The sequence below is a fragment of the Mandrillus leucophaeus genome, unplaced genomic scaffold, assembly GCF_000951045.1.
Source record: "Mandrillus leucophaeus isolate KB7577 unplaced genomic scaffold, Mleu.le_1.0 Scaffold55, whole genome shotgun sequence".
Lineage (NCBI taxonomy): Eukaryota > Metazoa > Chordata > Mammalia > Primates > Cercopithecidae > Mandrillus > Mandrillus leucophaeus.
In genome coordinates this window covers 1,316,912-1,335,301 of record NW_012105919.1, presented here as the reverse complement: position 1 = coordinate 1,335,301, position 18,390 = coordinate 1,316,912, and the positions used below count along the sequence as shown (strand labels likewise).

The 18,390-nt window shown below is 43.0% G+C and overlaps 1 protein-coding gene across 1 annotated transcript in view; it reads right to left on the bottom strand.

The window, feature by feature from the left end:
* TCTN1 (tectonic family member 1) overlaps positions 1-18,390 on the bottom strand; it is a 37,590-nt gene that overhangs the window by 17,355 nt on the left and 1,845 nt on the right. The window contains exons 2-5 of the mRNA XM_011997876.1: positions 14,326-14,446; positions 7,894-8,024; positions 5,501-5,652; positions 1,856-1,943 (exon numbers count right to left, since the gene is read on the bottom strand). Coding sequence (XP_011853266.1) covers positions 1,856-1,943; positions 5,501-5,652; positions 7,894-8,024; positions 14,326-14,446 — 492 coding nt within the window. The remainder of the gene's footprint in view (positions 1-1,855; positions 1,944-5,500; positions 5,653-7,893; positions 8,025-14,325; positions 14,447-18,390) is intronic.

Here is an 18,390-nt window from a genome sequence, read left to right as displayed (position 1 = left end):
CAATATATACACTATTTTGCCCCTCATTTTGTTCACTGAACAATATATCTTAGAGATTGGCCTGTCTTTACATGAAGCAGCTCTTCCTTTCTTGGAGATAATTACTATTATATTATAGATGTGGCATAATTATTGTACCAGTTCCCTATTAATGAGCATTTAAGTTGTCTCCATCTTTGCTATCACCAACAATGCTGCAATCTATTATTTTGCATGTTGGCCAGCATTTCTGTAGGATCAACTCCTGGAAGTAGAACAGCTGGGTTGAAGAGCACATTTATTGGTAATCTGGATACAAATTGCTAAGTTGCCCTTCACCAAGGTTGTACCAGTTTAGTCTTATCAGCTATGTAGGTGAGTGCCTATTTCCCCACAGCTTCAGTTTTTTTGAGTTTTGCCAATCTGACAGGGGAAAATGGTATCTGAGTTTGGTTTTTAGGTTTTGTCGCAGTGGGGGAGTTGTTTTTGATTTTGTTTTCTTTTTCTTTTTCTTTGAGTCAGGGTCTCATTCTGTCACCCAGGATGGAGTGCAGTGGTGCAATTTCAGCTCACTGCAACCTCCACCTCCCTGGCTCAAGCAATCTTCCTACCTCAGCCTCCTGAGTAGCTGGAACTACAGATGTGCATCACTATGTCTGGCCTGATTTTTGTAATTTTTATAAAGACAGGGTTTCGCTATGTTGCCCAGGCTCAAACTTCTAATCTCAAGCAATCTGCCCACCTCAGCCTCCCAAAGTGCTGCGATTAGAGGCATTAACAGCTGCACCCAGCCTTTGGTTTGGTTTTAATTTACACTGTTCTTGGTGTGTGCAAGATTGTCTTTTCAGCAGAATACATTTTCCTATCGTCCATTACTTAGCTTCTTCATTGTGAGGTCCCTTGGGGATGGCAGAGCCAAGCCTGCTGCCTTCCACTGCCTAGGGGGCCACTCTGCAAACTCCTGGAGGCCCCTGAACGGAGAGAAGCATAGGGGAGCACAGGCTGCAGGCCAACTGCATCCCTGCTCCACCACCACCTGAGTGAGCCTGAATAAGAAACTGCACATCTCCGTTTCCTGCTCTAAAAAAGGGAGATACTGGCCGGGTGTGGTGGCTCACACCTGTAATCCCAGCACTTTGGGAGGCTGAGGTGGGCAGATCACAAGGTCAGGAGATCGAGACCATCCCGGCTAACAATGGTGAAACCCTGTCTCTACCAAAAATACAAAAAATTAGCCAGGCGTGGTGGCGGGCACCTGTAGTCCCAGGTACTCGGGAGGCTGAGGCAGGAGAATGGCATGAACCCGGGAGGCGGAGTTTGCAGTGAACCGAGATGGTGTCACTGCACTCCAGCCTGGGCGAGAGCAAGACTGTCTCAAAAAAAAAAAAAAAAAAAAGAAAAACAAACAAAAAAAACCAGAGATACTAACCTCAAGGGATTACAGAGAGAATTAAAGGGAAAACACATGCAAGCACTTAACATAATACCCAGCACAAATAAGTGCTTAATAATTGTTAGCTGTTGATATGCTTTAGAACTTTCCAATAACTGGAAGTAAACAATTGAGTGAGCTGTTCTCAGGTAGTCAGTTCCCCATCACTACAAGTGCTCAAGCAGTGGCTGCACGTGGTAGAAAAGACTGGCCCTGAGTGGGAAATTGAACTACATGACCTTTGAGGCCTCTTTAACCCGAAGATTCTGTTTCTAGTCACAAGGCCTGTTTAATTAGGACTACTACAAATGTAAGGTATTAAGTTGGTGCAAAAATAATTGCGATTTTGGTCATTACTTTTAACGGCAAAAACCACAACTACTTTTCCATTAACCTAATAATAACAGCAAATGTCTAAGGAAAGAAGAATGGCCACTTTCTTACCTGCAGGGTTATTATCAGTGCACAGAGATGATGTCAGGGATGAAGGAAATCTCAGAAACGAATCTGAAGTCTGCAGAGGAACCCCATACTGCAAACACAACAACCAACAGTAATTATGGTGTAATTAAGGTATTCATTCAACACTTTACTGGGCACCTACAACATGCCAAGCAGCACTGCAGGCATCAGGGACACAGTGATGAGCAAAAAACAGATGTGGTCCTTGCCCTCAAGAAGCTCACATTTAGTTGTGTCGCCATTTTTTAAAGGATGTGTGTTTGTGTGTGTGCATGTTACTGTATTTGTACGCTTCTTAGTCATGGAATTCCTCTGGAAGGGTACATGAGACACTGACATAACAGTTTGCCTCTGCAGACAGGAACTAGGTGGCTGGACACAGGGGTGAGAGAATTATTTTTCACTAGCATTAATTATTTAAATAACATATACAGTATACATTAAAATAAAAATCAATTTTTTATGAATCAATTTTATGAAAGAATGCCTTCTTTCCCAAAACCAAACCCCACAAAATTATCTCCCAATCTTCAAAACTCAGATTAATAGCTATTAGGTTTATAGCCAATTTTCTCGAACTTGCAAGTTTATCCAAATGCTTCAGTGCCAGCAGGAGTATAGGAAACAAGTCCTTCCACTCACTGGAGCTGGGAGTGTAAAGCACTGCAATTTTTCTGGAGAGCAATCTGGTATCAATATTTAAATTTTCCATTCATTTTACCAAACTAACTCATTTATAGGAATGTATCCTAAGGATTTAATCAGTGAAGTATACAAAAATGTATGTATATATGAGAATGTTCATTGTGGATAAAAGCAAAAACGGGAAACATGTCTGTTAAGAGTGGAACAGCTCAGATACATACACAGAAAAGAATATTTTGGTTTTTGTTTTCCCTGAGATAGAGTCTCGCTCTGTTGCCCAGGCTGGAGTGCAGTGGCATGATCTCAGCTCACTGCAACCTCCGCTTCCTGGGTTCAAGTGATCCTCGTGCCTCAGCCTTCCAAGTGGCTGGAACTACAGGAACGCGCCACCATGCTCTGCTAATTTTTGTATTTTAGTAGACATGGGGTTTCACTATATCATCCAGGCTGGTGTGGAACTCCTGACCTCAAGTGATTTGCCCGCCTCAGCCTCCCAAAGTGCTGGGATTATAGGCGTGAGCCACCGCGCTAAGAATATTTTGTAAACTGCAGCTCTTGGCTGGGTGCGGTGGCTCACACCTGTAATCCCAGCACTTTGGGAGGCCGAGGTGAGCAGATCACCTGAGGTCAGGAGTTCAAGACCAGCCTGGCCAACATGGTGAAACCCCGTCTCTACAAAAACACAAAAGTTAGCTGAAGACCAGCCTGGCCAACATGGTGAAACCCTGTCTCTACAAAAATACAAAAATTAGCTGATCATGATTGTGGGTGCCTGCAATCCCAGCTACTTGGGAGGCTGAGGTGGGAGAATCGCTTGAACCTGAGAGGCGGAGGTTGCAGTGAGCCGAGATCACACCACTGCACTCCAGCCTGGGCAACAGAGCAAGACTCTGTCTCAAAAAAAAAAAAAAGAAGCAGCAGCAGCTCTATCACTAGTTCTGACAAGTTACTTTCCCGTGCCTAAGTTTTTCTCATCAGGTAAATGGAGACAATGGTGTATCCCTCCCAGAGGGGTGCATGAAGTAATGCCTGAAAAGCTCTTCACAGTGCCAGAACATGGAAAATGCTCAATGGTAAATTTTATATTGACATGGGAAGATGCACATGACTTACCACTGAAAAAAGAATTTTCTAGAACAACATGGATAGCTATAAATCCCACTTCTATACAACACCATATATACATTATAATAGACATATTTAAAAATCAGTAAGAATACACACCAATCTTTTCAAAGTGATTTGCAGTATGAATTTTAATGGATACAGGGATCTTTCAACTTTTACTTATATGCCTCTATACTTTGAACTTTTAGAACTAGTACATGTTGCTTTCATACTTTCCTTTTAAAAAAAGTTAAGGTTCCAAAAATGTGAAGGTTCATTCAAAGTTAATATGTGTTGCATTTAAAGATGTACTACTGAATAGACATAAAACAGCACACATCTTCCAAAATCCGTAAAACTAAATACAATTTTGAGAAGATGACCAGGTATCCAACTAATCTACTCCATGGTCTCAGCAACGTGCCTCAAGCATTTTGCTACATCTTTTAAGGTTGAGGAGAACAAAGAACTCTGAAGAGACAAAATACAAGTTTATCACAGAATAAACAACCTTAAATCCTCTATTCAGAATTCAAATACTCAGTTTTGTTTTATTTTTATTATTATACTTTAAGTTCTGGGATACATGTGCAGAACGTGCAGGTTTGTTACATAGATATACACATGCCATGGTGGTTTGCTGCACCCATCAACCCATCATCTACATTAGGTATTTCTCCTAATGCTATCCCCTCCCCAAGCCCCCCACCCCCCAACAGACCCCGGTGTGTGATGTTCCCCTCCCTGTGTCCATGTGTTCTCATTGTTCAACTCCCACTTATGAGGACATGCGGTGTTTTGTTTTCTGTTCCTGTGTTAGTCTGCTGAGAATGATGGTTTCCAGCTTCATCCATGTCCCTGCAAAGGACATGAACTCATCCTTTTTTATGGCTGTTTAGTATTACATGTTGTATATGTGCCACATTTTCTACATCCAGTCTATCATTGATGGGCATTTGGGTTGGTTCCAAGTCTTTGCTATTGTGAATAGTGCTGCAATAAACATACAAGGGCATGTGTCTTTACAGAATGATTTTTAATCCTTTCAGTACATACTCAGTAATGGAATTGCTCAGTCAAATGGTATTTCTGGTTCGAGATCCTTGAGGAATCGCCACACTGTCTTCCACAATGGTTGAACTAATTTACACTCCCACCAACTGTAAAAGTGTTCCTATTTCTCCACATCCTCTCCAGCACCTATTGTTTCCCGACTTTTTAACAATCGTCATTCTAACTGGCGTGAGATGGTATCTCATTGTGGTTTTGATTTGCATTTCTCTAATGACCAGTGATGAGCTTTTTTTCATAGGTTTGTTGGCCGCATAAATGTCTTCTTTTGAAAAGTGTCTGTTCATATCCTTCACCCACTTTTTGATTGGGTTGTTTTTTCCTTGTAAATTTATTTAAGTTCCTTGTAGATTCTGGATATTAGCCCTCTGTCATATGGGTAGACTGCAAAAATTTTTTCCCATTCTGTAGGTCACCTGTTCACTCTGATGGTAGTTTCTTTTGCTGTGCAGAAGCTCTTTAGTTTAATTAGATCCCATTTGTCAATTTTGGCTTTTGTTGCCATTGCTTTTGGTTGTTTTACTCATGAAGTCTTTGCCCATGCCTATGTCCTGAATGGTATTGCCTGGGTTTTCTTCTAGGGTTTGTATGGTGTTAGGTCTTACATTTAAGTCTTTAATCCATCTTCAAATATTCAGTTTTAATTTTCATGATCTTTGATTTGTAGGCATGAACATTAAGTTATTTAGTCTATAATATCAACTCTGTCTCAGCGAAGACAGTTTTGCTGGTAACCTGAAAATTAACTTACAAGGACAAGACATTTGTGATGGGATGAAAAGAATCAATCAAGTTCAGGCTCACCTTATATTTAGCAGTAGTAGGAATATCCAGTTTGGTTGTGAAGGAAATATCTGATTCAGCATTCAGTGTAAAACCATCAGATGTTTTCATCAATGTATCAAAATTATTTTCATCAGGTACTTCTGGATTAATAAAGGATAATGCAGGCTTATCTGTTTTTTTTTAAAAAAAACAGTATTTTAAATCGGTATAAAATATATGTATAGTATGTATGATATATATAAAGGTTTTGGAAACAGTTTTTAATAGCATTAAGGCTGATGTAAAAAACAAATAGTGTCTTGGCTGGGCACATTGGCTCACACCTGTAATCTCAGCACTTTGGGAGGCCAAGGTGGGCGGATCGCCTGAGGTCAGGAGTTTGAGACCAGCCTGGCCAAATGGTGAAACCTTGTCTCTACTAAAAATACAAAGATTGGCCAGGCATGGTGGTGCACAACTGTAATCCCAGCTACTCAGGAGGCTGAGGCAGGAGAATCGCTGAAACCCAGGAGGCAGAGGTTGCAGTGAGCTGAGATGGCGCCACTATACTCCAGGCTGGGCGACAGAGCAAGACTCCATCTCAAAAAAAAAAAAAAAGTGTCTTTTTCCATATTCACTTCTCCCAGGAATTTTTAAAGCTTATTCAATAAACAGGACCTCCAGACTCAGCCTGCTTCTTCTAATAATGGGGAAGTAATAGTTGATAGCATTTACAAGTGAACAGCACAACAGAAGCCAATAATAATCTGTCTATTTCTCTAGCCCATGGACTGATGAGTCTGCTGTATCAACCTGTAAGGAGAAGCTCTCTCCGGATGGCTGTGGGAATGAAAGAATCCGATTTCTACTCTCACACAGCCACTGTGAAAGTCCTGGAGAAAAATGTGCTGTGTACAGAAGAGAGAGAAGGGAGCAGGCTGGCATGTTCACTGGGCTGGTGTTACGACAGAGAACCTGAGTCACTGGCCAGTTATCACTTCAGACTACAAACCACACAGAGCATCTGTCTGTTCAATCACAAGAGAATAAAACCAAAATCTGTAAAGATATTCTGAAAATATGACAGAGTTTAATTGACAAATAAAAGCATAAATGTGTCTCTGATCTTTGATATCCTGATAACATTTTACATGCACTTGTACTTTGGATCTAGAAATATATTTGAGCTAAATGCTCAGATAAAAATAAAGATCCTGTTTTCATGCAAATATTCTTAGTAAAAATAAAAGAAAAAAAGGAAATAGAAACCACAGGTAATGTTCAAAGCTGAGCCTGATTTTCAACCATTAAACCAGGAGGAAATAAAGTTAAAAAAACACATGTATATATAGAAACCTAGATTCCTATGTATGTCTGCATATTATAAACACCTTTGAGATAAGTATAAGGTTTCAAAAGACAACTACACAAGCATAATTACTTTTAAAGAAAATGTGCATGCCCACAGATCTATAAAGTTACTTCCTATTACCTGTGAAATGGTCTCTAAAGAGATACACTATACATATAGCAAAACATAGAATAATTGCTTTAAATCTAACTGAGGGTTGGACGAGGCAGTTCACACCTGTAATCTCAGCATTTTGAGAGGTCGAGGCAGGAGAATCATTTAACGACAGGAGTTTGAGACTAGCCTGGCCAACGTGGTGAAACCCTATCTCTAGTGAAAATAAAAAATTAGCTGGGTGTGGTGGCAGGTGCCTGTAATCTCAGCTACTCGGAAGGCTGAGGCAGGAGAATCACTTGAACCCGGGAGGCAGAGGTTGCAGTGAGCTGAGATCGTGCCACTGCATTCCAGCCTGAGTGACAGAGTAAGACTCTGTCTCAAAAAAAAAAAAAAAAAGGGGGCTGGACGCGGTGGCCCTGTAATCCCAGCACTTTGGGAGGCTGAGGCGGGCAGATCACCTGAGGTCGGGAGTTTGAGACCAGCCTGACCAACATGGAGAAACTCCAACTCTACTAAAAATACAAAACTGGCTGGGCATGGTGGTCCATGCCTGTAATCCCAGCTACTTGGGAGGCTGAGGCAAGAGACTTGCTTGAACCCAAGAGGCTGGGGTTGTGGTGAGCTGAGATCGAGCCATTGCACTCCAGCCTGGGCAACAAGAGTGAAACTCCGTCTCAAAACAAACAAACAAACAAAAGAAACCACAAAAATTAGCCAGGCGTGGTGGCAGGCACCTGTAATCCCAGCTACTCAGTAGGCTGAGGCAGGAGAATCACTTCAATCTGGGAGGTAGAGGTTGCAGTGAGCTGAGACTGTGCTACTGCACTCTAGCCTAGATGACAGAGCAAGACTCTGTCTCAAAAAAATAATAATCATAATCATACAATAAATCTGAGACATTTTTCCATAACTTTGAGAAAAAATTTCCAGAGTTTCACAAAACATATCAATGTCAAATACTTACAGTTTGTAATATGAATGCAGAAAATAGATGGACTAATCTGTTCAACAAGTTTAAATACTCTTTGAGGTGGGTTTGCTGTAAAATTCAATGAATAGATGACTGCTTTTTGACTACAAAACTGGCTGTCACCCCTGAAAATTAAAAAAATAATAATATGAAGTTACAAGACATAAGCACACAATCTTAGCAAGATTATTTAAAAACTGTCAGATGCTTGTACTATACTATGTTAACAGTTATGTGGAGGATATTTATGAAAGCATGACATTAGAATTGAATCCGGCAGGGCACGGTGGCTCACACCTGTAATCCCAGCACTTTGGGGGGCCGAGGTGGGCGGATCACAAGATCAGGAGATTGAGACAAGCCTGACCAAGATGGTAAAACCCCATCTCTACTAAAAATACAAAAATTAGCCGGGCATGGTGGCGTGTGCCTGTAATCCCAGCTACTACGGAGGCTGAGGCACGAACATCGTTTGAACCAAAAGGGCGGAGGTTGCAGTGAGCCGAGATCGCGCCACTGCACTCCAGCCTGGCAATACAGTGATACTTCATCTCAAAAAAAAAAAAATGGATCTTTTTTTTGAGATGTAGTCTCACTCTCCCAGGCTGGAATGCAGTGGCATGATCTCAGCTCACTGCAAACTCTGCATCCCAGGTTCAAGTGATTCTCCTGCCTCAGCCTCCCAAGTAGTTGGGACTACAGGTGTGCACTACCACGCCTGGCTGATTTTTGTATTTTCATTAGAGACAGGGTTTCACCATGTTGGCCAGGCTGGTCTCAAACTCCTTACCTCAGATGATCCACCCGCCTCGGCCTCCCGAAGTGTTGGGATTACAGGGATGAGTCACCACACCCGGCTGAATCCATTTTTGTTTAGTTTATTCTGTGTTAAAATATTTTGCATTGGTCGGGCATGGTGGCTCACACCTGTAATCCCAGCACTTTGGGAGGCCGAGGCAGGCGGATCACGAGGTCAAGGGATCGAGACCAGCCTGGCAAACACAGTGAAACCCCGTCTCCATTAAAAATACAAAACATTAGCCAGGCATGGTGGTGGGCGCCTGTAGTCCCAGCTACTCAGGAGGCTAAGGCAGGAGAATGGCATGAACCCGGGAGGTGGAGCTTGCAGTGAGCCGAGATCGTGCCACTGTACTCTAGCCTGGGTGACAGAGCAAGACTCCATCTCAAAAAAAAAAAAAAAAAATTTGCATTTGGGCCAAGCACAGTAGCATGCACCTATATTACCAACTACTCAGGAGGTTAAGATGGGAGGATCACTTGAGGTCAGGAGTTCGAGGCCAGTCTGGCAACATACTGAGACCCTGATCTCTTTTTAAAAAAAAAAAAAAAAAAAAAAAAAAGTTTGGCATTAAAAATTTTTTCCTCTAAGAAAAAAAAAAAAAAAATTGAGACAAGTAGAATAGCTTTTAAGGAAATCTTGTCAAGAAATGTAGATCAGGGTATAATTTTTATGTCAATGAACCTTATAAACTCTGATAGCATCAATTAGATAAAATTTTGCAGACCTTCAGATTGTTTAAAAGTACCCAGAACAGATCCAAATTCCTTGTCTTTAGAATAAAGCTGTCTTCAAAGGACTGTGAGAATAAGAAAATGTGGAGTCATCTGGAAGGTTTAATGCTTAGAAGTTATGGTACAGGGGCAGGCACAGTGTGGCTCATGCCTGTAATCCCAGCACTTTGGGAGGCCGAGGCGGGTGGACCACCTGAGATCAGTCATCTGGAAGGTTTAATGCTTACAAGTTATGGTACAGGGCCAGGCACAGTGGATCATGCCTATAATCCCCGAACTTTGGGAGGCTGAGGCCAGTGGATCACCTCAGGTCAGGCCTGGCCAACATGGCGAAACCCTGTCTCTGCTAAAAATACAAAAATTAGCCAGGCGTGGTGGCATGCGGAGACTGAGGCAGGAGTATTGCTTGAGCCTGGGAGGTTGCAGTGAGCCAAGATCATGCCACTACACTCCAGCCTGGGCGACACAGTGAGACTCTGTCTCAAAAAAAAAAAAAAAAAAGGAAGTTGTAAGTCTTCAACCAATCCCAGATTTGACAAACCCCAATCAATTTGCTATAGATATGGATATGGTACAGGCCAAGCACCATGGCTCATGCCTCTAATCCCAGCATTTTGGGAGGCTGAGGAGGATCACTTGAGGCCAGGAATTCAAGACCAGCCTGGGCAACACAGACCCCTATCTCTACAAAATCAAAGAAAAAATTAGCCCAGCATGCTGGCAGATGCCCATAGTTCTAACTACTTGGGAGCCTGAGGTAGGAGGACTTGAGCCCAGGAGCAAGGTTACAGTGAACTATGATCGTGTCACTGCACTCCAGCCTGGGTGACAGAGCAAGACCTGTCTCAAAAAAATATAGAGGCTGGGCACAGTGACTCACGCCTACCATGCCAGTACTTTGGGAAGGCCACGGCAGGAGGATCACTTGAAGCCAGGAGCTCAAGACCAGACTGGGCAACAAAGTGAGACCTTGTCTCTACAAAAAAAAAAAAAAAAAAAAAGTTAGCTGGACAGATAGATAATGGTATAGAGACAAAGTCATAACAAAAATGGGACCATATTCTACATACTGTTTTAAGGCTTTTCTCACTTAATATATAATGCCTAATATGCACTTGCAATATTATACTAAGTGGCTTCATTGTATACCAGCCTATTAATACCCCAATTTGTTTAACCAATTCTCTACTGTTGGTTTAGGTTTCTAATTTTCCCCAATTATATGTAATGCTATAATGACATCCTTATACTTATATCTTTATGAGTATCTCCAGGTGTTTCCTTAGGATATGTTTCCTGAAGTGGAACTGCTAAGCCAAAAGGCAGGTAACATTATTTAAGGCTTCTGAGACACACTCCCAGATTGCCCTCTAGAAGGGCACAATATACATTCTCACGAACACTGTAGTAAGAGTGCCTATTTCCCTGTACTCTTGCCAAGACTGGATATTATCATTCAGTTTTTACTGGGCCTTAAAGGATAAGTAGAAATCAGACAGACAGTAGGAATGGGAAGCAAATCCAAGTGCAAGAACAGCAATGGCCAAGGCTGGGTAATGACTCATGGTCTTTGGGAAACTCTGAGTACCGAGGTTGGACTGGAGTGGATTCAAGATGGCTGGTAGCAGGCAACAGGCTCTGAAAGAAGGTGGGAATCAATCTGAATCCAGGCTAAGAAGCCTATAGATAATAACTTCTGAAGGTCTTTTAGTGAGCGCCTGACAGGATGAGGTGTGAGCTCATAAAGCAGGAGCAGGGATGGACGACCATAAGGGCTAGAGTGATGGAAGGCTCCACAGAATGGGACTCCTTACTCCCCTCCAGTCAACCACCTCCCCAATCCTGCGCAGTATTTCAGTATCATCATCAGATCTAGATACTTCTCTCTAGCCCCACTGTCACAGCTTTTGGGGAAGGTGGGGAGGGAAACCGTTAATCCACATCTGCAATAGCTTTTTACTTGGTTCTCTGCCACCAGGCTTGGCCTTGTGATCCACTGCACATGCTGCTGCAGAATTACAGAAGATGTGAATCTGATCCTCTTAACAACCCAGGCCCTGTGGACTTCAGGACAGAGTCCAAACCCCTCAGCATACACACAAGGCCCCTGGGGACCTGACCCCTGATCTCTTTGCTATGCTCCTCTCACCCCACCCCTCTCTGGCCACACTGAGTTACCTGCAGTTAAGCAGGCCATCCTGCATCCCCCATCTCTGCCCATGCAGCTCCCTCTGCCTGGAATGCCCTTCCCCTCGGTCCATGCTGACCATCTTCCACGTGTCCTTCAGGACCCAGCTCAGCTCCTGTCTTCTGGGGAGCATTTCTTAGTGAGGCTGAGTTAGATGCCATTCCTCTGCCTTCTCATCGTGCTTGATGTAGAAACTGCCATCCACTCTTCTATCTCCCTTACTCAATGGTAAGTTCTTTGAAGGCAGGAGAGTGCCTAACTCATCTTTATGTCCCTGGTGCTGGCATCAGGAGGTGCTCAAGAAAGGTTGGGAGAAAGAAAAGACTGCTGAGACAGGAAAAGTGAAAGGAAGAGGCAGGGGTCAGGGGAGCCTCCAGGTTTCTGGCCTGGTGTCTGCCTAAAAGACTAATGGTAGAGGAAGTCAAAAAGGGACACTAGGAAATCAGTTAGAGATGGAGAGGAGAAATTCATTCATCCATTCAACTCATTATTATTATTATTATTATTATTATTATTATTATTATTTTGACAGAGTTTCGTTCTTGTTGCCCAGGCTAGAGTGCAATGGCGCAATCTTGGCTCCTGCAACCTCTGCCTCCCAGGTTCAAGCGATTCTCCCACCTCAGCCTCTGAGTAGCTGGGATTACAGGCACCCATCACCACACCCAGCTAATTTTTGTATTTTTAGTAAAGACGGGGTTTCACCGCCTTGGCCAGGCTGGTCTCGAACTCCTGACCTCAAGTGATCCACACACCTCCGTCTCCCAAAGAGCTGGGATTACAGGCATGAAACACCGTGCCCAGCCAATTCAACTCATTCTTAATGAGGGCCCACTACGTGGCAGGAGCTCTACTAGGCACTAATGGTTCAGAAGTAAAGAGATCCTCCAGGCGGGGCGCGGTGGCTCACACCTGTAATCCCAGCACTTTGGGAGGCTGAGGTGGGCGGATCACGAGGTCAGGAGTTCGAGAACATCCTAACACGGTGAAATCCTGTCTCAACTAAAAATACAAAAAATTAGCTGGGCGTGGTGGCACACGCCTGTAGTCCCAGCTCCTCAGGAGGCTGAGGCAGGAAAATTGCTTGAACCCGGGAGGTGGAGGTTGCAGTGAGCCAAGATGGAGCCCCTGCCCTCCAGCCTGGGCAACAAAGCAGCCTGTCTCAAAAAAAAAAAAAAAAATAGCCCCAAGTTGGAGCAAAAATCTCACTTTCAGGCTCCTGTATTTACTAAGGGAGGAAAACAGAATGATTTTCAACAAATACTGAAACATGCTACAGGCCAGGTAGCCAGAAAATTAATCTGACTACATTGCCCTGTTCTCTGAGCATTTTTACAATACTAGAAATAGGCTCAAAATCCCATTAGTCAATAAAATAGTTTCCCACAGGAAAAACCCATTGTACCTCTTAAAAGGTTCACCTATCAAATATCAATTGCTAAAACTTGCTATAAGGCTAAATTTAAATTAGCTATCTCTGAATACTAAGTTGGTCCCATCCTGAATTAATGAGCCTCTTCTAAGTGCTGCTAGTTTTTCAAAAAGCCTTGAAGCTAGGCGCGTTGGCTTACGTCTGAAATCCCAGCACTTTGGGAGGCCAAGGCGGGCGGATCACCTGAGGTCAGCAGTTCGAGACCAGCCTGACCAATATGGCGAAACCCCGGCTCTACTAAAAATATGCCAGGTATTGTGGCGAGCACCTATGGTCCCAGCTGCTTGGGAGGCTGAGAAAGGAGAATTGCTTGAAGCCAGGAGGCAGAGGTTGCAGTGAGCCACTATCGCACCACTGCACTCCACTCTGGGCGACAGAGCGAGACTCCATCTCATTTAAAAAAAAAAAAAAAAAGGCTTGAAATCTCAATTATAAGAGATCATTCAGAACAGATTATTTCTTTACCTTATAATCAGCTGGGAATGTCATTTTTCATTGTTCTATACAATGCGAACTGTGAGAATTCCTGGTAGATTTACATATCAGAAAAGTACAAACAAAGATTTCTTATCTAATTTTTTGTTACAAGTACTATGTCCACAACAAAAGCTGTGAAATTAAACTGCACTTTTCACCCTAGGCTATACTAATTCACTGATACAAAAAATGTGACCACTGTCTGTTTACAACTCAAATTGAAATGTGATTCAATCTCTAAACAAAGAGGTTTCATTACATTCTTTTAATGTACATTCTCTCTTCTCTTTTGCCCTCACAGTCACCTGGTTGAATGCAGATAAGGGACAGCTACTTTTTTTTTTTTTTTGAGACGAGTCTCACTCTGTCGCCCAGGCTGGAGTGCAGTGGCGAGATCTCTGCTCACTGCAAGCTCCGCCTCCCGGGTTCACACCATTCTCCTGCCTCAGCCTCCCCAGTAGCTGGGACAGGTACCCGCCACCACGCCCGGCTAATTTGTTTGGATTTTTAGTAGAGACGGGGTTTCACTGTGATAGCCAGAATGGTCTCAATCTCCTGATCTGGTGATCCACCCACCTCAGCCTCCCAAAAGTGCTGGGATTACGGTGTGAGCCACCGCACCTGGCCAGGGACAGCTACTTTTTTACATATTTGTTTGGATAGTATGGCTTCAGAACGATGCAAAACACCGGAAATCAGGTTTGGGTTTTTAAGCCTGGGAAAGTTTTCCCTTTCCCCAAATTGTATTATCCTGGTCAAATTTTATCAAAATTGCATATGTCATACGTAAACTTACGTGACAACTGGAACTGAGCAGGCAGAAAAGACACTGAAATCCACAGAGCTGCAGTCAGGATCACAGCAGCAGTTGACGTCACACTGTGCTGGGGACAAGTCACAGACACACAGAGCAGCAACTGCAGAAAAAAGAGGGGTAGGATCCAGAGCATCACCATCAGCAGGTGGTGACTGCCCCCTGCCACCACAGTGTACCATAAGTCAATTTCATACAAAGGGTCCATTTTATTTTTCCTATTGCACTTTGGGGGAAATTTGTGAAGTGGAAATGAGTCAGTTTGAGCATTCCACAATTAGAGGTTTCCCCAAAGTTGCTAATGATCTGACTCGCTTGGAAAGTTCTGTTAGTGCTTTGCCTACAGAGATGCTGATTTGGTAAGCTGAATACGAAACCCAGGCATTTGCAGCTTTCAGAAACTTTCCAGGTGATACTTATAATTAGACAAGTTTAAGAACCAGCACGCCTAAACCATTTGCCTGACCATAGAACCACTAGTTTAAAACTCCAAAGTCCTTAAGCCCCTTCTCTGGAGATTATGAGTCAGAGGAAGGGCCCACTTAAACCTTCAGGAAAGAGGTTTTTCAACCTTGCCCTTCTCTTCATGTATAACCTGCTGCTTTAAAGCTGAACTCATATTCACAGATTCTTGGGCAAGAATCATAACGGCTCAGGTGCTCAGAATGTCTTTGGTGATTTAGACAATAAGGTTTGAGGGCAGGGTAGGAATCTCCCCCACGTCACAACTTTTATTTTATTTTATTTTTAAAGGAGTTTCAGCTCTTGTTGCCCAGGCTGGAGTGCAATGGTGCAGTCTTGGCTCACTACAACCTCCGCCTCCTGGGTTCAAGCTATTCTCCTGCCTCAGCCTCCTGAGTAGCTGGGATTATAGGCATGCACTACCATGCCCGGCTTTTTTTTTTTTTTTTTTTGTATTTTTAGTAGAGATGGGGTTTCACCATGTTGGCCAGGCTGGTCTCGAACTCCTGACCTCAAATGATCCACTGGCCTCAGCTGCCCAAAGTGCTGGGATTACAGGCGTGAGCCACCGCTCCTGGCCAACTTTTAATTATTAATAAGGATGATTTTTCTTTGCCGCTTTGTAACAAAAATGATTATCTGGATTTTCAATTCTCTATTTTATTCTGTCAAATAAGGAAGAGAAAACCCTTTTAAAAAAATAGAGAATGAATTTATGGTTGCAATTATTGCTGGAAGGGAAGAAGTAAGATCAACCTTCAATCATATCTGTAATGTTTTCTTTTTCAAAAGAAGATTTCAAGGCCAGGCATGGTGGCTTACACCTGTAATTCCAGCACTTTGGGAGGCGGGCAGATCACTTGAGGTCAGGAGTTTGAGACTACCCTGGCCAACATGGTTAAACCCTGTCTGTCTTAAAAATACAAAAATTAGCCAGGCATGGTGGTGGGCACCTGTAATCCCAGCTACTCAGGGAGGCTGAGGCAGGAGAATCACTTGAACCCAAAAGGCAGAGGTTACAGTAAACTGAGATCACACCACTGCACTCTAGCCTGCATGACAGGGCGACTCCATCTAAAAAAAAAAAAAAAAAAAAAAAAACTCAAGCCAAAAAACAAAAATAACGAAAAAGGAATCTGAAGCAAATGCTGCTAGTGTTCACCCAACATTCTTTTTTGTACGTATGAATTATTTCACGATAAAAAGGAGCTTTAGAAAAATGTACCCCAGAGCGGCCAGACACAGTCTCAACCTCAGGAGGTTGAGACCAGCCTGGCCAATATGGTAAAACCCCATCTCTACTGAAAATACAAAAATTAGCCGGGCATGGTGGCATACACCTGTAGTCCCAGCTACTCAGGAGGCTGAGGCAGAAGAATCACCTGAACCCAGGAGGCAGAGGTTGCAGTGAGCCGAGATCGTGCCACTGCACTCCAGCCTGGGCGACAGAGCAAGACTCCATCCCCCCTCCCCAAAAAAAAGAAAGAAAGAAAAAAGAAAAGAAAAATGTATCCCATAGCTCACGCCTGTAATCCTAGCATTCTGGAAGGCTGAGAAGGGTGGATCCCCTGAGGTTAGGAGTTCGAGACCAGCCTGGCCAACATGGTAAAACCCCATCTCTACTAAAAATACCAAAAAAATTAGGCATGGTGGCGCACAGCTGTAATCCCAACTACTTGGGAGGCTGAGACAGGAGAATTGCTTGAACCTGGGAGGTGGAGGTTGCAGTGAGCTGAGACTGCGCCACTGCACTCCAGCCTGGGTGATAAAAAAAAGAAAAGAAAAAGTACCCCATAAAAGGTATAATGCACTCTGGAAAAAAATGTGTGAGGTGAAGGGGAAGGTTTTGTTAATACACGATAATTTCTTAGTCTAAGACACAAAAGCTTTCCCCCTAAAGTTTAGAGTGCTTCTAATTGAGAACTCTTCTATGTGCTTAGTAAAATGATACAACTTATGCATGCTAATGTAAAAAATAAAAAGTGCTTTAGGTTCCCTGTATGTTTAAAATTACAATCTTGCTTTGTTTTCAAAACTTAAAGCCCTTGTAGGTAGCTATAAGACTACTAAGGACGAAGCAATAGTGTTTAATAACTCCACTTAGGAAAAAGGTTTCTACCCAGGATGCGAGTGCACTTAATCATCCAACAAGTAGCTGTTGGGCCCCATCAGGTCCAAGAAGCACTCAGCTGCTCTTGCCTCCTATAGCATCTGCACACCTGGCTTGTAGAGCAGGGTACTAATGAACAGAGCCCAGATTCAAGATGAAGGGTTATCACTCTTCTCCACGAACACTGCCTGCAAGCCACCTGCAATGTTCCATCCAGTTCTCCACTCAGAGTCAGCCTCCTGCTCTAATATCTGTAAGTTGTGTGTTCTAAAATTAGGCAAATAATTTACTCACCTGAAAAATGGGGATAACAGTACCCTCATGAGGTTGTAAGGATTAAATGAGATACATCATAGGTGAAATGCTTAGCACAGTGCTAAGTGAACAGTTAACAAATGAGTTATTACTGTCACAAGTCTTAAGAGAGGTCCTTTAAAAAAGTGAAGACAGGCGACAGGCAGAGTGCGGTGGCTCATGCCTGTAATCCTAACACTATGGGAGGCCTAGGTGGGCAATCACTTGAGGCCAGGAGTTCGAGACCAGCCTGAGCAACATGGCAAAACCCCATCTCTACAAAAAATTAGCCAGGCGTGGTGGCATGCACCTGTAGTTCCAGCTACCCAGGAGTCTGAGGTGGGAAGATCACCTGAGCCTAGGAGGTCGAGGCTGCAGTGAGCTGTGATCATGCTACTACACTCCAGCCTGAGTGACAGAGTGAGACCCTGTATCCAAAAAAAAAATAAAATGTGGGGACAAGTACAAATTCATCCCCTATAATGGAAAAACAGCCTTGAACACATGCTATAATAATGATGTTTCAAGCATAGCTTTATTTTGGAGAGAAAATGCATTAACAGATGGAGTACTTACATGAATAAAAGACAATCCAGTCCAAAAACTACTTAGAGTTTCAGACATTGAATACTTGGCTTCATTCTGTCCCAGTTTGTCACTGATTTAACTTCCCTACTAATTCATCAAATCAACAATTTAAATATAAAACAGAGCTCTGTTTATATATTAAAATAGCAAATATATTTCTCTGTAGTTTTTCTTTCAGATTACTCATAATTCAGAAAGAGCTTTTTGGAGAAATCAAGGTTCAGTAACTGAAGTTAAGTTCTAGAGTTCAAGATATCAGCTGATGACTTTTTTACCTACTAATACTGAGTCTTAATCAATCTGAGAAAAGATCTTCTAAAGAAGGGATAGGCCAGGCACAGTTGTTTACACCTGTAATCCCAGCACTTTGGAAGGTCAAGGTGGATCACTTGAGCCCAGGAGTTTGAGATCAGCCTGAACAACATAGCGAGATCTCACATAGCGAGATCTCATCTCTACTAAAAATTAAAAAATTTAAAAAGCAAGCTGGGGGAGCACACCTGTGGGTCCAGCTACTCTGGAGGCTGAGGCAAAAGGATCCCTTGAGGCCGGGCGCGGTGGCTCAAGCCTGTAATCCCAGCACTTTGGGAGGC